The sequence below is a fragment of the Psammomys obesus genome, unplaced genomic scaffold, assembly GCF_907164565.1.
Source record: "Psammomys obesus unplaced genomic scaffold, mPsaObe1.curated_primary_1811, whole genome shotgun sequence".
NCBI lineage: Eukaryota > Metazoa > Chordata > Mammalia > Rodentia > Muridae > Psammomys > Psammomys obesus.
Window position 1 is genome coordinate 11017686 of NW_026586173.1, and position 24134 is coordinate 11041819.

The following is a 24134-nucleotide window of genomic DNA, read 5'->3' on the forward strand; positions in this document are numbered from 1 at the left end:
AATGAATGAAGAAGGGACATCCCACCTTCTTCATACTTGGCTTGTGTATTTGCTAAAATCAACACATACACATTTTTAGAGCAGATGCTCAAACCAGATTATGTTCTACCTAGGCTTGGGGAGAAGGACCACTTATCAGATGTTCATCTGTGTCCAAGTCTTGGGAACAACTCTGAATCTCTTAATGCTCTCTTCGTCAGATAGCTTCCAGATCCATCTTTCCTGTATGACACATCCTTCTGACATCCTCAATGGCTTATCTCAGAAGTCATAAGCTTTTATTCTGCTTTTAGGTACACATCCTAATAGTATGCAGATCTTGCCATTGTCATATTTAGAATGAATTTCAGGCTTTGACTACCCTTACTCTAGCCTGCCCCTACTGCCTCCATGGATCACAACCTCATGATGCCTCCTGACTGCCTTCCTGCCTTTGCTTCAGACCTTATTACCCAGATGCAAGCATTTCCGGCAGAAGTCAGAACACACCATATCTCTGTCCTCTTCAGTCCTTCAAATCACTTGAAGTACATCACAGTCCTCATCCTGGTCTCCATGACCCGGTACCTTCTGATCCCTCACCTTCTCTGAACCACTCCTCTCTTAGTCTCTGCCTTCTCTCCTTTCCAAGCACACCGTCTTCATGGCTGCCAGCAGACCCTCCCTACATGGGACCTTTCGATTCTGTGTGCTCCTTGGCTCCCTCTCAGAGCCCACTCAAATACCTCAGTGGTGATGATGAGCCTCTCTGGGCACTCATGTTCCTGCACCTTACACCATCTCCTGTTCTCTTCAGCTCTGGTCACTGAGACAATTGCTTATTTACCTTTTTTTTTTCTCTTTGACTTATATATAGATTCTGAGAGGATACGTATGGTTTCCTATTTGTTCCTTCTCTGTCTCTTGCATGTTCATTATTCAGTGAACTTAATTAAATGGATACATAGATCTGTACCCTGGACTCTTGCAGGTTCCATTTTAGTGGGGAAGGGTAAGTGAAGGGATACTCAAAATACAAGTGTGAATCCTGTCTCCTCTAAGAAGGGTAGTGGGACAGGTGTGAGCATGGAGTGGACACTGGTGTGGGAGACAAAATTGTCTAGTGGCTTTAGGGGTCAGTTAGCCTGTGATCTGGTCATTGCAATCAGAAGGGAACAATGGAGGAGGTATCTGTCCAGAGTGAGGAGTGAGGAGTGGGACCATGGGAGGAGGAACAGTGAAGCTGATGGATTGAGAGCCCACATTAATTGCAGGGGGGATTCATTTTATACTCTGAAACAAGGGAAGGGATGGCTGGCTGGCCCTTTCTGTAACTGTTCTTCCTGCTTCTGTAGGAATTGGTGGTGGGCAGGGAAAGATGAGAGCAGGATTTGTCAGTTTCTAAGCACCTATGGGGGGGGAAGAGCATTGAAGCAAAGCTGGGGGAGGGAGGATGTTGTACCTATTTGAATGTAAACACCTGGTGCTGAGAAGACGGTGAGCAATGTCTGTGGCCTGTCTCTACTGCAGTGGTAGTACAGACAGCTCGGGGTTCACCAAGGGAGGAAGCAGGCACAACGGCTCTGAAGGCTCCCGAGTTCTTCCTATCATGCCTTAAGTGACTTGCTGTGCACACCACATTATTATTGCATTGTAATCACATACCTGGTCAGATGCTCATGAGTGCTTTAAACATGAACTATCTTAAAGGGTTGTAAACTAGTATTGGGATAAAATTTTTAGTTGTTTTGACTTACATATATATGTCTCGAAGGAATAGTAAACATATTACAAAAGCTCATATTTCTAGATAAAAGAACAAGTATATGATGTGAGTGCCTCAGTGACAAGTAATTTGTTTGTTTGTTTCAGAAAACACCAATTCGATCATGGAGAGGTAAATATTTAACATTACTAAGACTTTACTTAATATATAGAGACTTTGTTTTTTAGTCCTGGTGTCTAGGATTATTAGCACTTGTCATTAATTTATCTTCAAAATTCTTTACTATGTATTTTTTGTGGGAATATTCAAGCTGATTGGCTGACCATTGCTGAAGTGATAAACACTTTTGGTTAGTGAGTGAGTCCTTACAGTAATAGCGGTTAGTTTCTGGAGCCTAGTGAGGCAGGTAAGGGAGGCATCCTTGCGTGGTGGAATGCCACATTTTCTTCACCCACTCACCTTCAAGCTTCAGAGGTCTGAGTGGCTGCTGTTCCCACCCTCCAGAGACTATATGGCTTCACATAACACAGGGAGGATCACTGTGGTTTTGAGGCAGCAGGCTTCTTTCCCCTGACAACTTCTGTGCCTTGGTCTAATGGCAACAGATTAAGGCAGTTCTCAGTTCTCATCAAACTGCAAAGAATAAGTATCACTAGAGTGATCAGCCACAAACGGATATCTATATGATCTCTTCTGCTACCAAGCCAGGGTCCGTCTTGGAAGATGGGGAGAGAGAAGTGTAAGAGCCAAGGGTCAGGGTCCAGAGTGACTTCTGGACATGGGACTGCTACACTCATGAGCTCACAGCAGTTGTGGTTGCCTGCACAAGACCTGTGTATGATCAAGCCAGTCCACATTGTAGCCTGGATGAGGTGGGGCTTATGAGCTTCTGCCCGTAACTGAGGAGCTATTGACTGTTGATGGTTCTGAGGGAAGTCAGAATCATTTTTGTTTAAAGATATGTCCCCGATAGGTCCAAAGCATTTCAATGGATAATCTCAAACCCATGAGAATATAGGAGAGGGAGGGATGGAGTGAGGGAGAGAGGAAAGGAAAGGCTGGAGGGAGGATGTGTGTATGTATGAACAGCACAAATTGGAATCTGAGCTATTTTTTTTTAAGGAGGATACGAAGTTAAGGTGTAGAGTTTGGGGATGTGGATATCAGAGAAGTTAGGGGAAGATGTGGGGAATGCTTGTGTTCAAAAATGTCTTGTTTGAAATTCTCAAAGAATTAATAAAAATATTACATAGAATAATTTAAGAAATCCTTTCTGCATGTCCAGATTAACAGTATATTCTTAATTTCACAAATGGTGGAAATGAACACTTTTCCCACCCCACCCCCCTTTTAGTTGGTGTATCATGCTCTGCAGCTGTTAGCATACACAGCCCTTGGTGTTCTGATCATGAGACTGAAGCTCTTCCTGACACCACACATGTGTGTTATGGCATCTCTGATCTGCTCCAGACAGGTAACGTGGTGTGACAGTGAGTTCTAGCTCAGCCTTAGCTACCATGGGGTCCTAAAGTAGTGCGGGCCAACGGAGTTGGGTAGTTCTTCTCCTCTGAAGCTCTTCTCTTTGATTCTGTTGTATACAACTTCATAAAGCATAGTGATCCAGGCTGATCACTGTCTTCTTTTCTACCTTGTAAAATTATCCTGGCCAACAGCGAATGCCAAATCAATGCAGACAGGGTGTATCAGTAATCACTACAGCTGCTGATAAAAAGTACAATTCAGATGTAGAAAAAAAGTGTATTTATATCACATAATTGCATTATTATTATTACTATTGTTATTAGTATTATTGATTTCTAGTTTTGGAGTTTTTTTACTTTTTATTTTTTAATTTATTTATTTATTCATTCACTTTAATCCTGATTGTAGCCCCCGTCATCTCCTTTCAGTCTCCTCCTTTGCACATCCCTCCCCCAATTTTCCCGTTTCCTTCTTCCCAGAGAAGGGAGAGGTCCCCCATGGGTAGCAACCGCCTGGCACACTAAGTGGCTGTAAGACTAGTCACATCCTCTCTCTCGTACTGAGGCCAGACATATCTGCTGTGTCTGTGCAGGATCCAAAGAGAGGCAACATAGTCAGAGAGGGCCCCTGCTCTCTGTTAGGGAACTCGCATGAAGGCCAAGATGAGCATCTGCTATATGTGTACAGGGGCCCTAGGACCAGGCTGTGTATGCTCTTTGGTTGGTGGTTCAGTCTATGAACCCCCATAGACCCAGGTTAGGTGACTCTGTAGGTCTTTTTGTGGAATCCTTGACTCCTCTGCCTCCCTCATTGTTCTCGCAGCTCTTCCATAAGACTTCCGGAATCTTGTCAAATGTTTGGCTGTGGGTCTCTGTATCTGTTTCCATCAGCTGCTGGGTGAAGCGTGTTAGAGGAGTTGTGCTAGGTTTGTGTCTACAAACATAGTAGAGTAACATTAACAGTATCAGGGATTGGTTCTCTCCCATTGGATGGGTCTCAAGCAGGGCCATTCTTTGATTGTCCATTCCCTCAGTATTAGTTCTGTCTTTTTTCCTGCACATCTTGTAGGCAGGACAAATTCTGGGTTGAAAGTTTTGTGGGTAGGTTGGTGTCCTTATCCCTTCACTGAAAGTTCTGCCTGGCTATAGAAGGTAGCCATTTCAGGCTTCATATCTCCAGCTTTTGGGAGTCTTAGCTAGGACTACCCCATAGACTTCCTGGGGCCTCCCTATCCCAGGTGTCTGGGAGTCTCAGAGATGACCCCAGCCTCCGATTGATTGCCATTTTCTCACCTGGTCCTCTCTCCCCGCTCTCCCTGCTCCTAATCCCCACTCCTGCTTTCCTCCCCACCCTCCCTCCTACTCAGTTCCCTGCCTCCAGCTACCTCTAATGCCTATTTTTGGGGAAAAAAAGGCTCTCTTGGAACTTGCTCTGTAGACCAGGCTAGCCTTGAAGTCAGTTATCTGCTTGCTTCTGCCTCATAAATGCTGGTATTAAAGGCATGCACTACCACCTCATGGCTTTATAATTTCTAAAAATGGATTTCAAGTTAGCTTTCAAATTATATTGTCTTATTCAGAATCACATTTTAAAATGTTCTTCATTGTGTATATATTTGTACATATGTCACTGCTTTCACTCTTTAACGTTTAATCATCCTTGACGATTTACTCTTATTTGTCATGTAATTATATTCAGAAATTTTTACTCCTCTGTAATACTGCTGTTTCATCAGTCAGTGAGCAAAGGAGTAGAAACAGCACCCCTGTTAGTAGCAAACAAAGCACCAGCTCTGAATTATGGGGTGGAAACGTCAAAAGGTGTGTCTGTTCTCCAGAAGTCAGGCAGGGGACACCCAAGGAAAGGACAGTGGGACGCTCTGTAATGAAGGGTGGGCTGCTGTGTGTGGAACAGGACTCCTCTCACAGGGTATGAACAACGCTCATTCTTGACCTTTAGGCTGGGTTGGGAAAGGAAAGAGAGCTGGTGGGAAGTCCTCTGTCTTGACTCACATCCCACTGATGGGCCAGGCATCAGCCTCTGCACCATGTTCCAAACTCAGAAGGACTGCTCTGGGCCAAGTTTGTTGCTGCTGTGGTGCTGGAGCAAAGCCAAGCTCACAGGCGAGTGCTCCCCTGGTGAGCAGCATCCCTAGCCTCTTCTGAAGCCTCAGTCTTATAACTGGAGCTCTCATTTCTCTTTTGGGCTGAGTCTGTACATCAAGCATGTGACCCCGCTCTTCTCACCATGCTTCCGGAGCAGTGCCCCTTTTGGGTAGAGTAGATTTGATACTGAAGATGGTTGCTGAAGGATTGTTTGTTGGGCCAGCAAGATGGCTCGGTGGGTAAAGGTGGCTGATGCCAACCACAGTGACCAGTGTCCATTCCTGGACTTCACACAAGGTGGAAGGAGAGAACTGACTCCATGGTTGTGTTGTAAACTCTAACAGCTCCCACAGTTATAAATATACAATTAAAGTTTAAACAGTCCATACATGGCAGTGCAGCCAAGATTGGGCTCTTCCTCAGGATGGTTTTCTTACTGGTACACACTGCTCTGTACTGACAGTCACTAGGGTTTTTACTTGGATTTCAGCTGTTTGGATGGCTCTTTGGCAAAGTGCATCCTGGTGCTGTTGTTTTTGCTGTATTAGCAGCAATGTCTATTCAAGGTTCGGCAAACCTCCAAACCCAGTGGAACATTGTGGGGGAGTTCAGCAACTTACCCCAAGAAGAGCTCATCGAGTGGATCCGGTACAGCACGAAACCAGGTAAAAGTGACGAGGAAGCCCTGCTGTTATCTAGTTGGCAGTCTTTTCCACCACAGTTTTATATATTACCGCAGAATCCTACCTGAAGTTTTTAAAAGGCGCTCCCCCCACTGGCTCCATGGCTTAAGGAGGGAATGCTGTACACACCTTAGCGATTTATTATTGTGCTGGAGTTTTTTGTTTAGTTTTTTTAAAGTTTTTTTTTTTCATTTGTTTTACATATATGGGTGCTCCGTCTGCATGTACACCTGCAGGCCATACGAGGGCATCAGATCCTAGTGTGGATGGTTGTGAGCCACCATGTAGTTGCTGGGAATTGAACTCAGAAACCTCTGGAAGAGCAGACAGTGCTCTTAACCGCTGAGCCATTCTCCAGCTTAGCTATTTCCATATAAATTTAAATTTATAAAAGTTTTCCCATGTTGTAAATGCTACATTTAACATGATTGTGTCATGTTTCCTCCCTTAATGAAATTCCAGTCCCATTTCCTCTTACTTGAATCGTGCCCTTTATTCCACATGTCCCTGTGGAAACTTGCTGTCCCAGGATGAAATGGTTGTTGCTGTGAAACTTTGTCACTTGGATACTGCTCTCCAAGGGATTAGAAAAGGAAAGGAACAAAAATGGGGGGGGGGGTTGATAAGCATTCTTCAGCACTGATGACTCCCCAAGCCTGGCTGCAGACCTTCCCTTAGCCAGCCATCTGGCTTCATTCTGTTGCTGCTGCCCTTGACTCTTTAGCTTGTAGTCTTCCTGGCCTTCAGCCACCAATGTTACTTGTGAAGGAACTGTGCCGCTCTGATGGAAGCCCCTGGTGGTGCTTGTCCAGCATGTCCTGAGACCATGTTATTGCTTCCAGATGCAGTGTTTGCAGGCGCCATGCCCACCATGGCAAGTGTGAAGCTCTCAGCTCTGCGGCCTGTGGTGAACCACCCACATTATGAAGATGCAGGCCTGAGGTGAGTGCACGGGGGCATCATAGGAAGGACAGGTGTTCACACAGACAGACTTTGAGTGAGGAACACAGCAGAAAAGCAGTGGGTGAGGATCAGCAGGATTATTTCAGAGTTGTTTATGGAGAAGGAGATGCTGAAACTAGGCCGCTGGTCTAGAAACAAGACCGTTGAGGCTCCATGGTGCAGGAGAGTTGTTTGGTACTGTTTCCTGTTGGGCAGACAAAAAGAAATCCTGTCAGTTTTCCAAGGTATCCAGGCTTCCTCAGTGTCATCGTCCACAACTATCCAACACTCAGCAGTTTAAGGTTTTTAGTAAAGCTGTTTCCTGATCAGCTTTTTTCTTCAAATCTTAAGAGTCAGTTGGAAGAGATTCATTCAGTGGGATTTCTGCTCTGCTTTTGCAGTATTGTTTGCTGTAATGAGCTTAGATATTTTGTGTGGTTGTGTAAGACTTACTTATTTTTTCCATAAATGATACCTTGTATTCTCTTAGAATACATCTCTTAGAGATGATAGATTTAATATAGATGCACTTCCTAGAGCAGATAAAGCTATTCATTTCCCAAATGATCAGATGAATACTATTAGTATACTGATTGGCATAACAACAGGGTGTATACATTTTATAAATAAAATGCTTTTTCATTAAAAAAAATCAATTTCAGTGAACTAATTTCCAAAGCAATTCTGTAAAGTAAGATTTTCCTAAATCAAGAAGTCAAGCGGAGAGTTGTGTGGGCTGAGCAGGTGCCTCTTGCAACGGAGCTGGTGTGCTTGCTCTCACCTCTTTCAGCACAGGGTTGCTGGACAATTAGGAACACAAGCCAGGGAGCAAAGGGAAGACTCAGGTTGGAAATTTGCATTTTCATTGGAGCCAAGAGCCTTTGCCCTGAGCCCTGGTTCACCTTCTGGTTGTCATCCCACCTTAGCCCTGTGCAAACTGCTCAGAGGTGTTCCCTCCCACCTCCTCTCTCCTCTGGAGCGTGCATAGTTTCATCCCGTGCATGCTTCCGTGTAACACTGATTGTATCTTTTTTTTAATCCTGAATTTTTTTTTTGCCTACTTATCTTTTTTTTGAAGAGCCAGAACAAAAATAGTATATTCGATGTATAGCCGAAAAGCAGCTGAAGAAGTGAAGAAGGAGTTGATGAAATTGAAAGTGAATTATTACATTCTAGAAGAGTCATGGTGTATACGAAGATCCAAGTGAGTATTTCATACAGTTGATATTATATAATCATAAGAGTAAAAAGTTAGTTTAGACTCATGATAAGAGTTTTATTTGTAGTACGTAATATGGTATATGTAAAATAAAACATTTCCAGAAGTATGGGTGAACCCGGAGCTTGAACATTTTACCAAGAGTTGAGGGCATTGTGAGGAACACTGCTGTTTTAAGTCAGAACTCTTACTATAGTTTTTCTCAACCGAAGCCTTCAGGAGAATGCTCAATCTGTGGCTCAGTTATCCTTGTCTCCTGTTTACTTCAGTGATATTATGGGCCATTAAAAGAAATTGTTCACCTGAATTTTATGAATGAAAACATAGCATCTACATAGCTTTGTCTAGGAGACCTAAGATAGTTACTGGCTATGGAAAGCCCTTCCTATGAGTAGGTTCCAGGTAACTTGAATTTCATCATCATTTATATAAAATGTTACAGTGCAGAACATGTCTTAAATGCTTGCAACCAGTGTTAAGGAGATGTATTAGCAGTTAAGCAAACTGGCTCCTCCTACAGAGAACTTGGGGTTCCCTTCCGGGCACCCATGAGGTGGCTCACAACTATCTGTAACTCCAGTTCCAGGAGATCTGATGCTCTCCTCTGGCCAACTCAGGCACATGTGTGATGCACACATACACTCTGCAGGCAAAACATTCATACGTATCAAAGAAAAACTTGAAATGCTTATAGCATGTGGATATAATGGAATGCATGTACTCACCAGTTATCTTTGTTCTGCACATTGTACGGAATCCAAGTGTAAGGACTTGTAAGAAGGCAGTGCTGGGGCTGGAGAGATGGCTCAGAGGAAAAGAGCACTGCCTGCCTTTCCGCAGGTCCTGAGTTCAATTCCCAGCAACCACATGGTGGCTCACAACCATCTGTAAAGAGATCTTGTGCCATCATCTGATGTACAGGTGTGCATGCAGATAAAACATTGTATACATAATAAATAAATAAATCTTAGAAAAAAGAAGGCAGTGCTGGGAACACGTGCGACAGCTCTGTGTCCTGACAGCCCTCTGCTAAATTAGGGTCATTTCATCTCCTTGGGCTTGGAACAGGGACATCACTGGCATAACCTTTCCTCCAGTTGATGAACATTGACCCAAGATTCATCCTAGTTTTCTAGGCCCTTGGGTGACATTTCTTAATACATCCAAATTGCCGACACTTTGTATCTGTCAAGACTTGTCTTGATAAAGCACTTTACACAACTCTGGTGGTGCTATCCTCTGATAGGCAGAGAATTTGGTTTTATGTGTGTGGTTATGGACATAGAGGAAATGGAAGATGAAAGAAAGTGGTTCTCTACCTGTAGGTTGCAGGCACTTTGGGGGGGTCAAAAACCCTCTCTCAGGAGTCACCTAAGACTGTTGGAAAACAGAGATGTTTACATTACCATTGATAACAGTAGCAAAATTCCAATTAGGAAGTAGCAGTGAAAATGTGTTTCTGGTTGTGAGTCACCACAACATGAAAAATTATATTGAAAGGGTCACAGCATTGGGAAGGTTGAAAACTACTTATAGAAGGTAATACATGTTGCCTTTAAGCCAGATAGCACTGTTTAACAGGCTTCAGCTCACTTTGGACACTCAGATTGTAGGAGGGAAGAACACATCTCCCCATCTGGACATGGACTCACTTGCCCTGGTTGTGTTGGTTTCAGCAGGAGTGGGAGGCGGAAGCCAGGAGGTGGCTTTGCCCTGTCTGCTTCTCATTCCTGTTCCTGTGGGAATCCAGGAGGACTGAAGACATACCCCCAGGAAACCTTAGTCAGGTCCACTAACTGTGCTTTGTTTGTATTCTGAGAGGGAAATTAGTTAGGGTTTCTATTGCTGTGATGAAAACACTGTGACCAAAAAGCAAGTTGGTTTATTCACATTGCTGTTCATCATCAAAGGAAGTCAGGGCAGGAACTCAAACAGGGCAGGAACTTGGAAGCAGGAACTGATGCAGAGGCCTTGGAAGGTTACTGCTTACTGGCTTGCTTCTCATGTCTTGCTCAGGCTGCTTTCTCATAGAACATAGGACCATCATCCCAGGGATGGCAACACCCACAGTGGGCTACCCCCACAAACACTTGTTCACTAATTGAGAAAATGCTTTACAGCTGGATCTCATGGAGGCATTTCCTCAACTGAGGCTTCTTCCTCTCTGATGACTCCAGTTTGTGTCAAGTTGTCACAAAACAGCCAGTACAGAAGCCAAAGGAGAATGTAGATGGACATGGAGGAGTAGACACATTTTTATCCTATGTTTATGTGTACCAGGAGAACTGAGTTTCTTGGCAGGTGTTTCATCCAGTATTGGAATTTTCTGTTATTCTGTCTGCCTTCAGTCTCCATCAGTTATGTTGGCCAGAGACACCTGCAGCTTGCTGCAAATACTGTAAAATAAAATATGTCAGAACAGTGGAAGCAAAAGGAACTTGGGAGAGGAAAAGAAAGAAAGCGTAGTGCTGAGAACTTGTGTGTTTTTGTGTGTGTGACAGAGACAGAGAGAAAGATCTTATAAGGGCATAATGATATGGCTTGATCATTCCTCAACTATATCACCCTGTGAACAACAACTAAAATATACCCATTTTTAAATTGGTAATTGTAGATGAGTTTTTATAACCTTTTACATTTTCAAAGAAAGCTTTTCTTTGAAACTAGTCATTTCTTTGAATTCTAGTCATAGTTTGTATAAAGTTAAAATACTTATATTGAGAGGGAAATAATTCAAATCCCCACTGGTGCTTCCCCCAACACCACGTTGGTGGGGTTTTTTTGTTTGTTTGGTTTGGTTTGGTTTTGTTTCTGTTTTGTTTTGTTTTGGGGGGGAGGGGCATAGTGGGTATTGCTCAGTTGTCCTGGTCCTGAACTGGCCTTAACTGAAGCTTCTGATTCAACCCTCTGGGCATCCAGAAGGTTATGGATAAGGACCACGGTGTCCATTGTCACCGATGATATTGAAAGATGGGGCTGGCTCCCTGGGAAGACTTACACAGTGCCAGTGATGGGTATCTCATTGGCAGGCAGGGCTCACAAGCCAGCTCTTCGCCCCTTTACTTTACTTTAGCATGTTCAACTCTGGAACACCCAGACTAGGCATTGAATTCTTAGCTGTCATGTTTTCTACCACCCCAAGTATAGTAACAGTTCAGCCTTGACATGCATGAGAACATTAAGGGTGGACACCAAATGCCCAGCCTCATTCTAGTTCTTCAGCTCTGTGGCATCAAATGTTAATGAGGCTGCTCAGAAAGTGCACGGTAACCCTCTGGTGCCATCACTGGTAAGCTCTCTGGCTGTTAATCTGATGGAGGCAAAGTGAAAAATTGTATCTTAGACACAACGAACATTTAAGTTAAAAAAGAGAGACAGGCATCGAAATGCAGTGGTGTTGCTTTATGGCAGCAAAGTGGAAAATAGCCGAAGTGTACATCCATGGGAAGAGTCCTTCAGTAATGATCTGACAGCTATGAAGAGGGGCAAATGGATTTTTGTGTACCAAGATGTAGAAAATAACCAGATTGTACTGTTGATAAGTTCCATAATGCCCCCAATTTTGTGAAAGCAACTCAGAGCTGCCCCTGTCTCTGTTTTGTGTGAGAGCGAACATCAAAGCTCTAGCAAGATAGACAGATGCTAATGTTTATAAACAGTGCCTCTGAGAAATGATAGTCAAGGCTTTGGCACTGCTAAAGTGAGTGTTGGGCTAGGTAGTCACAAAGGATAAGAGGCAATGGAACTTGGGCTTCTCATGAATATTTTCTTCTCATAAAAAAAGAGCAACAATGAACATGCTTGAGAAACGGGGAGGGGAGAGAGAAACTGACAAAAGAGCCATGGTCAGTTTTCTATAATTTTAATTTTTCTTTTTATTTGTACTGAGAATTGAATATTAGGCCCTCATTCATGCTATTCAAGTACACATATGCAAACCTAATTGCATTTTGTTTTGTTTTGTTTTGTTTTGTTTTGAGATATCATCCCAGTAACTTGCTCAGGCCAGCCTTGAACTTCAGATGTTCCTACTTTACCCTCAGTGGGATTATAGGCCTGTGCCACCAGCACAGACGTTTGTTTTTCATAAAATCTTCCAAAACAAGTAAAAATAAAAGAACTGCATGAGAATACAGCACCTGTGTCTATAAATCTGATCTTGGTTTAAAATGCTAAAATTATTTAGATGATTTATGTAGGCAAATATAAGTTGATAATCTAATACCAGGTTCTGTTTTAGTTTTGTTTTTGAGACAGGGTCCTGGTTGTCCTGGAGCTTGTAGACCAGGCTGGCCTTGCACTCACCAAGATTCACCTCCCTCTGCCTCCCTGTGCTGGGATTAAAGACATGTGTCACCATGCTGAGCTACTTACATTGTTATTTATAAAATATATTATTGGCTGGGCATTCTGGCACACACTTTTACTCCTAGGCTATCCTAGACCATACAACAAGACCCTGATTTGGGAGGAAAGAACAAAAAAGTACATTGTATTTGAGATTTAATTGTTCACTTAGCCAAGAAGTAAGCTTACCGCTATTAGGTGTAAGGCAGACCATATAGCTAGAAATATGCTTAAACTGGACTACAGGAGGGTTTCTGGTGGTTAGATAAGGCCAGCATTCCACAAGAACACTGATGAACCAGTTCTCATCTGCCTAAAGGGCTGTAAGAAGTCATCTCTCTTGTCTCTATCAGAAGGGACATTTGGCTCCATTGATATGCATGTGTGGTTGCATATCAAAGCCCATGGTGAGTCTCCAAGCTCTTTCAGCACCTTCTCACAAGTACTGGTTATACATTTCAAAGTCCACACTAAGTCCCTGCCCCTCTCACCTCAGATCTTTATGCCCTATGTCCCAGCGCTGTTCCCACTGTTCTCTCATGATTCTCTCTCCTGCTGTTCTCACTTCTCTTGCAGATAACCCTACCCATGTTCAGTCTGTTTCTCTTTCTCTCTGTTCTGGACTCTTCCAGATGCCTCTAGCTATTCTCTCTCTCTCTCTCTCTTGGTCATGTCTGTTGTAGTGTTCCTCCCAGTCCCAAGCTTCCAGAATAGTGACTATAGTCACTATTGGAGGTAAAAGACAAAAACAAAAACAAACAACAACAACAAATCTAGAATCCAGAGCAGAGAGAGAAAAAAATTGGACATGTGTAGAGGAATCTCTTGTGACTGTATGGAAGCATCACCTGTCAATAAAATGTCGTTGGCCTATAACTGAGGCAAGAAAGAGAAAGTGGGAAATCTGTCTAACAGATGTGTTTATGTGTATATATATATATATTGAGTATAATGTATCTATATAATATATAATATAAAATATATTATAATATATACATTATATAATATATATATACCCAAATACTTAAGCCATATAGCTAGCCTCATCTCTGACTATCTCATAACCTAAAAGAGCCCATTTATTCTAATCTGCAATCTCCATGTGGCTGGTTACCTCAGCTCAGGTATCATGTATCTGTCCTCTTCACATCTTACCAGGCAACTGTCCCATGCCTGGCTCTATCTCAGAATCCTTTCTGCCTGACAGATTTCACATTTTCTTTTTCCTGCCTCAGTTATAGGCCAACAGCATTTTATTGACAGGTGATGCTTCTATACAGTCACAAGAGATTCCTTCTAAACATGCTTAATTTGGCTTTCTACTCTCTGCTTTGAATTCTGGAAGGTTTTGTTGTTGTTTGTTTTGTCTTTGTTTATATCTTTTATCTGCAATACAAATCTAAACTATACCATGGAGTGGCCATATTGGCAGTTTTTTTTTTTTTTTTGTCTCTCCTATACAATCACAATAAGACTTTCTTTTAAATTGACCTATTTTAGAGTGTAATGAATACAGCTTTCCCATGAGTTAAGTAAAGTTCATAATTTTTTAAAGCTAATACTTTTGTACTCTGAGCCTGATGCTGTAGATATCTGCCCCCAGTCTATAATCTCTTGAGTGGCAGGCCGCTGCTGTGGACATCTTCCCACTATACACAAGTGGAAACCAACTGAGGGAAGTAACTAACTTTAACAGCACATTCTGAACTAGCATCTGAGACAGGGCTTACCAGAGTGTCTCAGCTGTCTTATCCAGTCCCTGGCGTATGTATTCTGTATGTTTATCCTTACACTCCCTGTTGCTATGCTCCCCTGGTGCTAAAGAGGAGCAATGGCAGCTTGCAAAAATAAAGTAACTATTATGATACTAAAAATAATAATAATAAATAATAATAAATTAATGTAAATAGGGAAGCTGAGATGAGATGAGAAGAGTAGATAGTGTGTCTGCAGTTGGACAATGTGCGCTGATTTTAACATGTGCATTTACTTCTCTAGGCCTGGGTGCAGTATGCCTGAAATCTGGGATGTGGAGGATCCGGCCAACGCTGGGAAAACACCCCTGTGTAACATCTTGGTGAAGGATTCTAAGCCTCACTTTACCACAGTGTTCGAGAACAGCGTTTACAAAGTCCTAGAAGTTATCAAAGAGTGACTGCTGCGTGCACCCGCCTCAGAGACCGTGTCAGTAATGGCTTTACCGCTTTGCCACTCAGTCGTGTATCATTTCAGCTCAGATGCAAAACCTTTAAAATACTCTGTTAAAGTAACTGTTTTCAAATGGAAAACATTTTATTTGGTCAGTTTGTCATTCTGATTGTAAAAATGACTTACACCAGATCAATTAGTTACTGTTTCAGTGCACCTGTTAAAATTTGCTATGCAAATGAGTATATGCTTGTACTTGATTTAAATATTTGTGTTACAGTGAACAAAGCCATCTGTGTAGAAATACATCCTGGGTCATGACAAAGATGATGTGAAAATATATTCACTTCTGAACCAGTTAGGGCCTATTTTCAGCACACAGCCTGTTAGCACCTTTGCTTCCTGTCTGTGAACATTTCCGTGATGCTGTCAGCCCATCTCAGCAGTTAGTCCAGGTGTAGTGGCGTATGGGTCACCTGTCCACCTCACCTCCTGGTGCTCTTTTTGATCTGTCTGCTCCTGTGAATCACGTGTTTCCCGCCTGCTGCCACCCAGTCCTGGGTATGGTGGGGAGGGGACCAGCTCCTTTAGTTCCCAGCCATGTGCCATTATGTCTCTTCCCACACAAACTTTTTTTTTCACATAAATGCTATCTTGTCTTTATTAGCAAGTGCTTATTCTTGATTAAAAAATTGGTAATTGTGTATTTTTCTCTTTTTAGTATTAATCAAATATATATTTTAATAGCTTTAATCCATTTAAAAATTTTTATGATCAATTACAGTTTTAAGGAAAACTATTTTGGACAACCCCAAAAAATGATGCATCAAGAGCCATCATATATATATATGAGAGAGAGAGAGAGAGAGGCATAGCTTATGGTAGACTGTAGTGTATGGTAATTTTTCTTTTACTATGAAGATAAAATAAATCATAAATAACTTCTCTCAAAATGTAAATGAAAAATTACAAATGAATAGAGTTTTTATATTTTGCTTTCAAAATTGCCTGTCTTTAATAAGACAAAGCCTTAAGCCTCATATTATAATTTTGCCTCAAAAAAAAAAAAAAAAAAACAAAGAATTCAGTAGGAGGAATGAGCATGTTCAGTTTATCCCATTTTTTCCTTGCTTTTTTTTTTTTTTGAAAAATTTCCAAATATGCGTTGAATTTCTTATACAACTTTTGTTTCTTAGAAGTTAATTGTGTGAAATGAGATTCTTCAAAACCATGGATCTTCATTGTTGTAAGAAATGGTTTTTAGGTTTTAAATTCTAAGTAAACTGTGACCATGGCTGACTACACATTTAATTATACAGTCTTCTCTTTATTAACCACAGGCAGATTAACCTCAGTGTGGATTGTCCTTGAGACCTGAGTCCTCAGGGATGGTTTCCGATGCCCACTCCTGGCAGCCATGGAAGAGCTGTTCTCTTTCTGCCTTCTTCCCAGAGCCCAAGGACGAGGTTGGCTGGGGAAGCATAGCTTGCTCCTATTGGTCACCTGCAAAGACAGCACATGCAAGTGAGGAATGTGGCTTCAGTGAGGAGCCAGCCTCACCGGCCAGGGCCTCCCTCCCTGAGCTGCCTGGGGACTGTCCCTCCCAGGGCCAGGGACTGCTGTTCTCAGTGTTGCACACTGTGACCAAGCTTCCTCATCTGATGCTTAGTTTCATTTCATAAGCTCTTACCAACTCACAAAATAGGGAAGCAGCTGGAGATGGTGGCTTAGGAGTGTTTGAGTGATGGTACAGTAATGCAAGGAAATGGAAAGAGGGCCCTTGAGAAAAAGAGAGAGGGCCTGGGGGAGGGGGCATGCATGCCCTGCCTCATCTGCAGCCATTCTGCATCCCAGTATGGCAGGTGGATACAGCAATTAGGATGTTTTTATCACCTTTTTAAAAGTTATTTTCTAGCCTTACCCTCTAACAATTCCCTTCATAATAAGTTCGCTTGTAATGGTTAGAAATTCTGTACAGAGAAACAAAACATTAAAATACTATTAGCCAGTTCACATGCTGGGAAACATTAAAAGTAGCCTAAAGTAGTTTTTTTGCAGAAACCTTTTGTAACAGGATTTCCTAATGTACCTCGACCAGCAAGCTCTGCTTGTGTTCTAGGCAAGGCAGCTTGGAACCGAGGCCTTGGGGTCCCCGGCACACTTGGCCTCCAGCCTGCCTGGGAGCGGCCGGCGCTCTACAGTCTAATACCTCTATGGTGACATGGAGTGGTAATGAGTTCTGTGTAGCTGACAGTGCAGTATTAAAGCTCAGTATTTTGCATATTTTTAGCATTTACAAATATTTTTTCTTTAGTGTGAGGAAAGGAAGGAAAGACAGGAGGCAACTGAAATAGTTATTATTGTGACATTAAAAAAATAAAGTTGGGTAATACTTCCATAAAAAGATAAGCCTCTAAAATGCCTGGCAGAAAATGTGTGCAGTTAAAGTAATAAAAGGATGTGTCCGAAATAAAATGATACCACACAGGAGTATTGTATTTTTATGAATTTTATGCTCCTTGTTTACATGTACTATATATGTTAAATAAAAAATACATGAAAAATATACCAGGTGTTTTGTGGATTTTTTTTTTCCCCTTCTATTTGTCTTTGCACCCCGACTGTAAACACCTATGCACATTTTCATTTGTAGTCAGATGGCCATCATTTTGTAGTTCTCCCAGAAAGAGGAAGGATAATAACCGTAGGGCCTGTTGCTGATGATAGGTGCTAGAATCGCCCAAAATTTTCTTAGCTTTATGGTCAAAGCCATACATGTTACTTTGTCTTTTCAGTAAGGGACATATGTACTGGAATAATTACAGAGTTGCTGACAGCTTCCCCCCCCATACATTACACCACGGACAAGTTGGCATAAAGGATTCCTCAAATTATAGACTGTATTTGTTCACTCTTGTTTATCCTGCTTGGTGGGAAGGCAGTTTAGAAATGAATTTCTTTTTTTTTGGGCGGGGGGGAGGGTTAACACAAGATTTTTTTGTGTGTAGCTCTAGCACTAACTCTGTAGACAAGACTGGCCTTGAACTCACAGAGTTTGCCTGCCTCTGCCTGATAGGACTAAACCACCCAGTTTAGAACTGACTTTATAACATGATTCTGACATTTTTGGAGAATGATGTTCTGATAATGATAATTCTAGATCTGGTAGTCATCAGAAGTACCCAGAAAGTATAGAAATTGGCCCTTCCATAGAAGCTTCTTACTTGGCTGATCTAAAACAAGGACCCCAGGATTTACATTTTTATTAGCATATAGTAGTTATAAATGATGGTCTTCATTATGACATTCTGGGTCACTTTCACCTCTCCATTGTCTTCTCTTGTCATTTCCTACTTTCATTGAGCCCCTTCCCATTTCCAAAGTGTCTTCTACTTTTATGCCATGTGTGTGCGTGTGTGTGTGTCCCTGCGGATTTATTTAGGGTTGCTACAGGTTCATAGATGCATGAGTGAGGGATTGATTATAGGAGCAGAGATAGTTCACTAGTGACTAAAGACTGAATAAACCCCTCTGTCTGCCTGTTAACTGCCTATAGATCTTCAGGGATAGGTGGGGCCTCATGAACCCCTTCCCCTAGCAATTGTTAAGGGCCCGTATGCAATCAGGAAGAAGTGGGCCATGAACCCTCCCTCCCCACTTGATAACAAACTGTTGATGGGCCCAATCTTGTGTGGGTTTTATCAGTGATCACAGCTGCTGAGAGTGAAAGATTGCAGCGGCCTTAGTAGGTCCTGAAGATGGTTCCACATTGTACCCCTCCCTCTAGCTTATATTCTTTGTGCCCTATCCTGTTTCCTAGGTTCCTGAACCTTGGAGGGGGAGTATAGGTGCCTCCCCTATTCCTGTGCCCAACTATATGGTCTTCGTGTAAATCTGTAAAACAGTTTTCAGCACAAAAAGCCCAAGGCTACTTTTGAGCTTTGTTGTGTTTGTGAATTGTTCTTTACAGTGCTACATCAGGCAAGTGTATTTTCATAAACCAAGGAGGAAAGTCTTAGAAATTTAACTTTCATATTTCCTCCCATGAATTCCAAATAAGGCAGCTAAGAACTTTGTCCCTCCCTCCCTCCCTCCCTCCCTCCCTCCCTCCCTCCCTTCCTTCCTTCCTTCTTTTCCTTCCTTTCCTTCTTTCCTTCCTTTCTTCCTTCCTTCTCTTTTTTCCTCTCTCCTTTCCCTCTTTCTGTTGTGAAGAACTTTAGATGATAGTACTGGCACTGTCTTGACTTTCAAAGCAATATTTTAACTCAATTATCTTTAGCCACAAACTAATATGTGCAACTGAGGGTATCTCTGCAGGTGTCTTACAGGGAAGAGAGCCACACAGAAAGATAAGAATGAAAACCTGGTGCAGACAGGCTTTGGAGGTCTAAGGAAAGATGTTTTATCCCTAATATATTTAAGCACAGTATAATTTGGAAAAAAAGTTTCCTGGTGTAATACAGTCCCTGTTGCACAAGGAAGAGTAATTACATTGAAACTCAATGTAAGATAGTGTTATTTTCCCAAGGTGGGCTCCAGAGGTACAGTGCCTGTACTAGCCTAAGGGCCTGGCCTGGTCTTGGTCATACAGACAACATAGGAGTCATTTGGACTATCTGTTCGTAGCTGTGGAAGCTTGGAGGAGCTTCTGGCTCTAAGAGTCATTGAAGTTACTACCCACCTCCTCTGGTCCTGTTTGTAGAAGCTTGATATGGCCTGGACCAACAGATAACGGAGATCAGATCACCAGGCAGTTAGTCATGTCCAATTCTCAGCTTTCTGGATAGAATGACAACAGGTTTCTGTCTTTCCAATTAGAAAGACAATCCTGTGTGCTTAACATCCCTGGCTTTTCTGTAGATCTGTGGGCACTGGAACCTCCATGCCATGCCCGGAACACAATGTTAAATGACTTTCAAATAACTGGCAATGGTACCTGGTTTTTTGTTTTGGTATTTTATTTGCTGTTTTAAATACAATATGTCATTTTATAATTTTTATGGCACATAGTTATGTTTTCCTTTTGTAGTATGCAAATTTAATACTTAGGGGAGAATTTAATTTAGTAAAATTAAGCTCATTTAGTTGTTACCCTGATTATTCCAATAGCTTTAATCCTTATCAAGCTATTTTTAATAAGAAATGATCATTTTAAGAAGATGTGGTATCATGCCTGGGAACACTCTTTGGGTCCTCGGGTAATGCTTTACTGATGATGTCCTGTGTGGTCTGGCCCCTGATGATCTTCACTCTTCCATTCCTTATTGACTGCCTTCCTCTGCTCCAGAAAAGCCATCTTCCTGGGTGCAGTTTGGATTAGGCTCCACCTCCTTACATTACTGATTTGGGCTTTTCCTAGTAGGTTCCTTCTTAACAAATTCTCAAATTTTGAAATACTGCAGTATCCCATAAAGGTACATATTGGGGGGTTAGAGTTTTTTAAATCCACCAAGAGAGTCTAGAGTCTTTATGTTAATCTCTTGTTTTAACAGGCAGCCGTACTATGTAGCTCTGATTGGAACTTGCTATGTATGTAGATCAGGCTGAATTTGAATTCACAGATATCTGTCTGCCTCTGTTTTCTGAGTGCTGGGATTAAAAGCATGGGCCATATATTAGTCAACGTTCTCTAGAATAACAGAAATTGTAGAATGAATATATATATATTCATTTATAAACATTTATTAATATACATATATATTTACTATAATGATTTACAGGCTGTGGTCCAACTAATCCAAAAATGTCTAGCTAAAAACAGGAAGTCCAAGAATCAAGTAGTTACCAATCTATGAAGCTAGATGTCTGAGCTGGTCATCGGTATACTCTGGAATGTCAAAGAAGTTGGCTCCAATTCTAGTAAAGAAATAGGCTTGCTAGCATGGTGAGAACAAGCAAGCAAAGAGAAAAGCTTCCCTTTTTTATGACCTTATATAATATATAGACGTCTAGCACAAGGTATGAACCAATTAGATCTCAATTAAAGATGTGTCTTCCTACTGCAAAGATACAGATTAAAAGCAACTCTTCCCACTTCAAATTAATCAGAAATTCTTTACAAATGTGCCCTCCATTTTTTGGATTTTAGTTAATTCCAGATGTAGTCAAATTGACAACCAAGAATAGCCATCATAGGCCACAATGCCTAACATGTATTAACATTTTAAAACATTCTTTCCCTACTTCGTTTCTGAGGTCTCTATCCAGTCAAAATAAGAAAGATATCTCTCAAGTACATTCATTTATTAATAGCAATTAATGGAGTTGAGCATTTAGCTCAGTAAGTTACTTGATGAACAAACATGAGGATCATAATTGGATACACAGTACCTAGGTTAAAAAGGGGGAGGACATTATGGGAAGGCAGAGACAGGAGGATACCTGGGGCTTGATAGCCAGTTTAGACAAAAATTTCTCAAATATCATGACTCTAAAAATAAGGTGAAGAAGAATTTAGGAAGCATACAAGCATGAACATATACATGCATGCACAAAGTGATTATTAATTCTTTCAATATTTCTGCTCATCATGGAACTCAATTGTTCTGGTTTATTAATGAAAGAATCCATGTACAATTGCATCCTTTTGCACATGACAAGGCTTGAGGAAGGAGGAACAGTTCAGATTTCACTCATTTTTAAATGAGTGTGCCAACTAGAAATTCAAAGAAAAAAGTACTTTAAAAGTTACTTTGCCCATTCAATATGTATGAAAAATCAACTTTCTTCTCTTTGCGTATTTTTCTTAGAATATGCTTTAAAAAAAAATCAGTGTCTACTTCAAGATGCAGCTCAAGTGTCACTTCTTCTGTGAAGCCTCCCCTGACTGTCATTTGGCCAAGTGAACTGACTCCTATCCATTGTCTCATAGCCCCTGATCTAAGTTTACTCACATGACTTTTCCTATATTATATTGCATATTCACAGAAGGAACGTGTCATATTCCATTGTGAGTCCACATGCCTCCTAGCAATGATTCTGGCAAGTCATGCAGCTTAATGATGTTTTAAATGAATTATACTTTCTATTTACAATATGGTAAGTTCTAGGGGGTATAAAATTATTTTTTTAAACTAAAACAAATGGAGATTTATGTAGTCTAGCTATGGAGAATGAGACATAGCGCATCTTTAGATGAGTTAATATAGTAGGAGAAAAAATGTTTTTAACCAATCACTAGACAGAAATAATTCACTGGCATAAACTAACTTGGCACCCTGGAAAGCAAGGTAGCCAAAGCAAGTGTGTCAACCCTAGGTCCGTGAACCTGGTTGGGGCATATGTCTCAAAGACTGCAGTGTCCAGCCAAGGGTACAATGTGTTTATGACTCAAGAGCAGGAAACCTGGTAATGTGGCTAGAATCAGGGGAGGGTCATTTCTCAAAGGGCGAGAAGAGATTAGTGTGTCATTACTTGAGGCTGTTGGCGAAAAGACAGTAAGCATACAACAATTCCCACTTTTTAGTAACTAAATGGGACCCTGAATCCATCCTGTATGGACTGTGAGATAAAGCATTTGTCTTAATTTGAGCATAGTTTTCTCTTTCAAATGAATTGTCTTCTAGATAGTAATTATAAATTGAAGAGGAAGACAAGTCCACAATCACAGCAGGGGCTTTTAACATAACTCTTAGAAGTTCATATGATATGGTTTAAAGACAAGTAAAGAAATATATGTTGTGAGTAATAAGCAATCTTGACTCAGAAGTGATACATAAAACACAAACACCCGACAAATAGATAATGTGTATTCTATTATGTGTGAGATAGTACCCCAAAATTGACAAGAGAACATGCACTCAGGAAAACAACATTTCTGGGCCTGTTTTGTTCAAGTCAACCATCTAGAACTCTCCCTGGCCACACAGTACTCAGTACTTGTTGAATGAAGGAACTGGTCATACAAAGGACCAAACGTCAATTCTCAAGAGCAAAAGTGAGGACTGAAAGTCCTTCAGTTGGAAGTCAATACAAAATAAACACAATTTTCAGAAATACAAAGAAAAATCTATGATAAAAATAGAGAGGACAAGTGCATGCAGAAATCCAAAACAAAAACAAAAAAACAAAAACAAAAACAAAAAAAACCAAACCAAACAAACAACAACACCACCAACAACAACAACAAAAAAAAAACCAAAAACCTGACGGTTTAAAATGTCTGTGTCAGGAACATAGGTAAATAATTGCAAAATAGTCCCTCCTAGTCAAAGCTGAAGGAAATGAACACAAATTGACAAAATAGAAAACAAACAGAGGAGATCTACAAACTCAAACTTGTTCTTTGAAATTATGATCATAAGAAATGCAGGAAGTTAAAAAGCTAAAAATGGCAAATTACGAAATTTGCAGAGAGATGAAATGTGCAAAAGCAACTTGCACAATAATCTTAGATAAATGAAATGGCTGCACTCTTTGAGAAATACAATTTCCAGAACTGAACCAAGAGGAAATAGAAATTTTAAGTCAGTCACAACAAAGAAATTGAATAAGCTTTTCTTCAGAAGAAAAAGTCTTCCCCCAAAGAAAATATCCAGTCTTACATACCTTTCTGCTAAAGCTTTCAGAACAATAATATACTGGCTACTTTAATGTCAACTTGGCACAAGGCAAAATTATTTGGGAAAAAGACTCTCGATTGAGAAAATACCCCCAACAGATCCTCCTGTAGGTAAGCCTGTGATGTTTTTGGGTTCTTGTTTTGTTTTGTTTTGTTTTGTTTGTGTTGATGATTGATGTGGGATGGCCCAGGTTACTGCAGACAATGCTAGGCCCTGGGCAGGTGTTCCTGGATGCTTTAAGAAGACAGACTAAATAAGCTATGAGAAGCAAGCTAGTAAGCAGCCCTCATCCTTACCCTCTGCTTCAGCTCCTTCCACTAGGCTCCTGCCTTTTTGAGTTCCTATCCCTACTTCCCTCAGTGGTGGACTGAGCTTGGAACTGTAATCTAAAATAAACTGTTTTTCTCCCCTAGTTGCTTGGTAGTGATGCTTTATCACAGCAATAAAAACCTTAAGACAAGTGATGGTGCAATCTATTAAAAAAAAAACAAAACAAAACAAAACAACAACAACAAAAAAAACATTTGAAAACCGTTAATTTTCAAAACTATTAGTGTTCGTGTGTGTGAGTGGTGTGTGTGCACGTGCCATGTTAAGGATGTAAAGATGAGACAACTTTCAGGGAGTTTGTTTCCTTCTACAAAGAGGGTCGTCCTACAAACTCAGGTCACCTGGTTTGTTGGCAAATAACCTTACCAATTTAGCTATGTCCTCCATCCTGAAACTTAATCTTCTAGCCACAGCATTAATAGCAGGCACAGGGCTAAAGAGATGGCTCAGAGATGGTTAGAACTGGTAACTCCCCCAGGAGACCAAGGTTCAATTCCAAGCACCCACATGGTGGCTCACAAGTGTCTGTCACTCCAGTTCTAGGTGACCCAAAGCTCTCTTCTGGCATTTGTGTGTCCTGTACACATGCACACACACGCTACATCGGCACAC

The 24134-nt window shown here is 41.2% G+C and overlaps 1 protein-coding gene across 2 annotated transcripts in view; it reads left to right on the forward strand.

Moving 5' to 3' along the window:
- Window positions 1-17197, forward strand: part of Dpy19l1 (dpy-19 like C-mannosyltransferase 1) — a 98577-nt gene extending 81380 nt beyond the window's left edge. The window contains exons 17-23 of one of the 2 annotated variants that reach the window (XM_055601396.1): window positions 1852-1876; window positions 3060-3179; window positions 5783-5957; window positions 6818-6917; window positions 7996-8121; window positions 14482-14667; window positions 15972-17197. In XM_055601396.1, the coding sequence (XP_055457371.1) occupies window positions 1852-1876; window positions 3060-3179; window positions 5783-5957; window positions 6818-6917; window positions 7996-8121; window positions 14482-14638 (703 nt within the window). In that variant the 3' untranslated portion in view covers window positions 14639-14667; window positions 15972-17197. Of the gene's footprint in view, window positions 1-1851; window positions 1877-3059; window positions 3180-5782; window positions 5958-6817; window positions 6918-7995; window positions 8122-14481 lie in introns of both variants that reach the window. The other variant, XM_055601395.1, reaches the window with a different exon arrangement.
- The last annotated feature ends 6937 nt before the right edge of the window (window positions 17198-24134 follow it).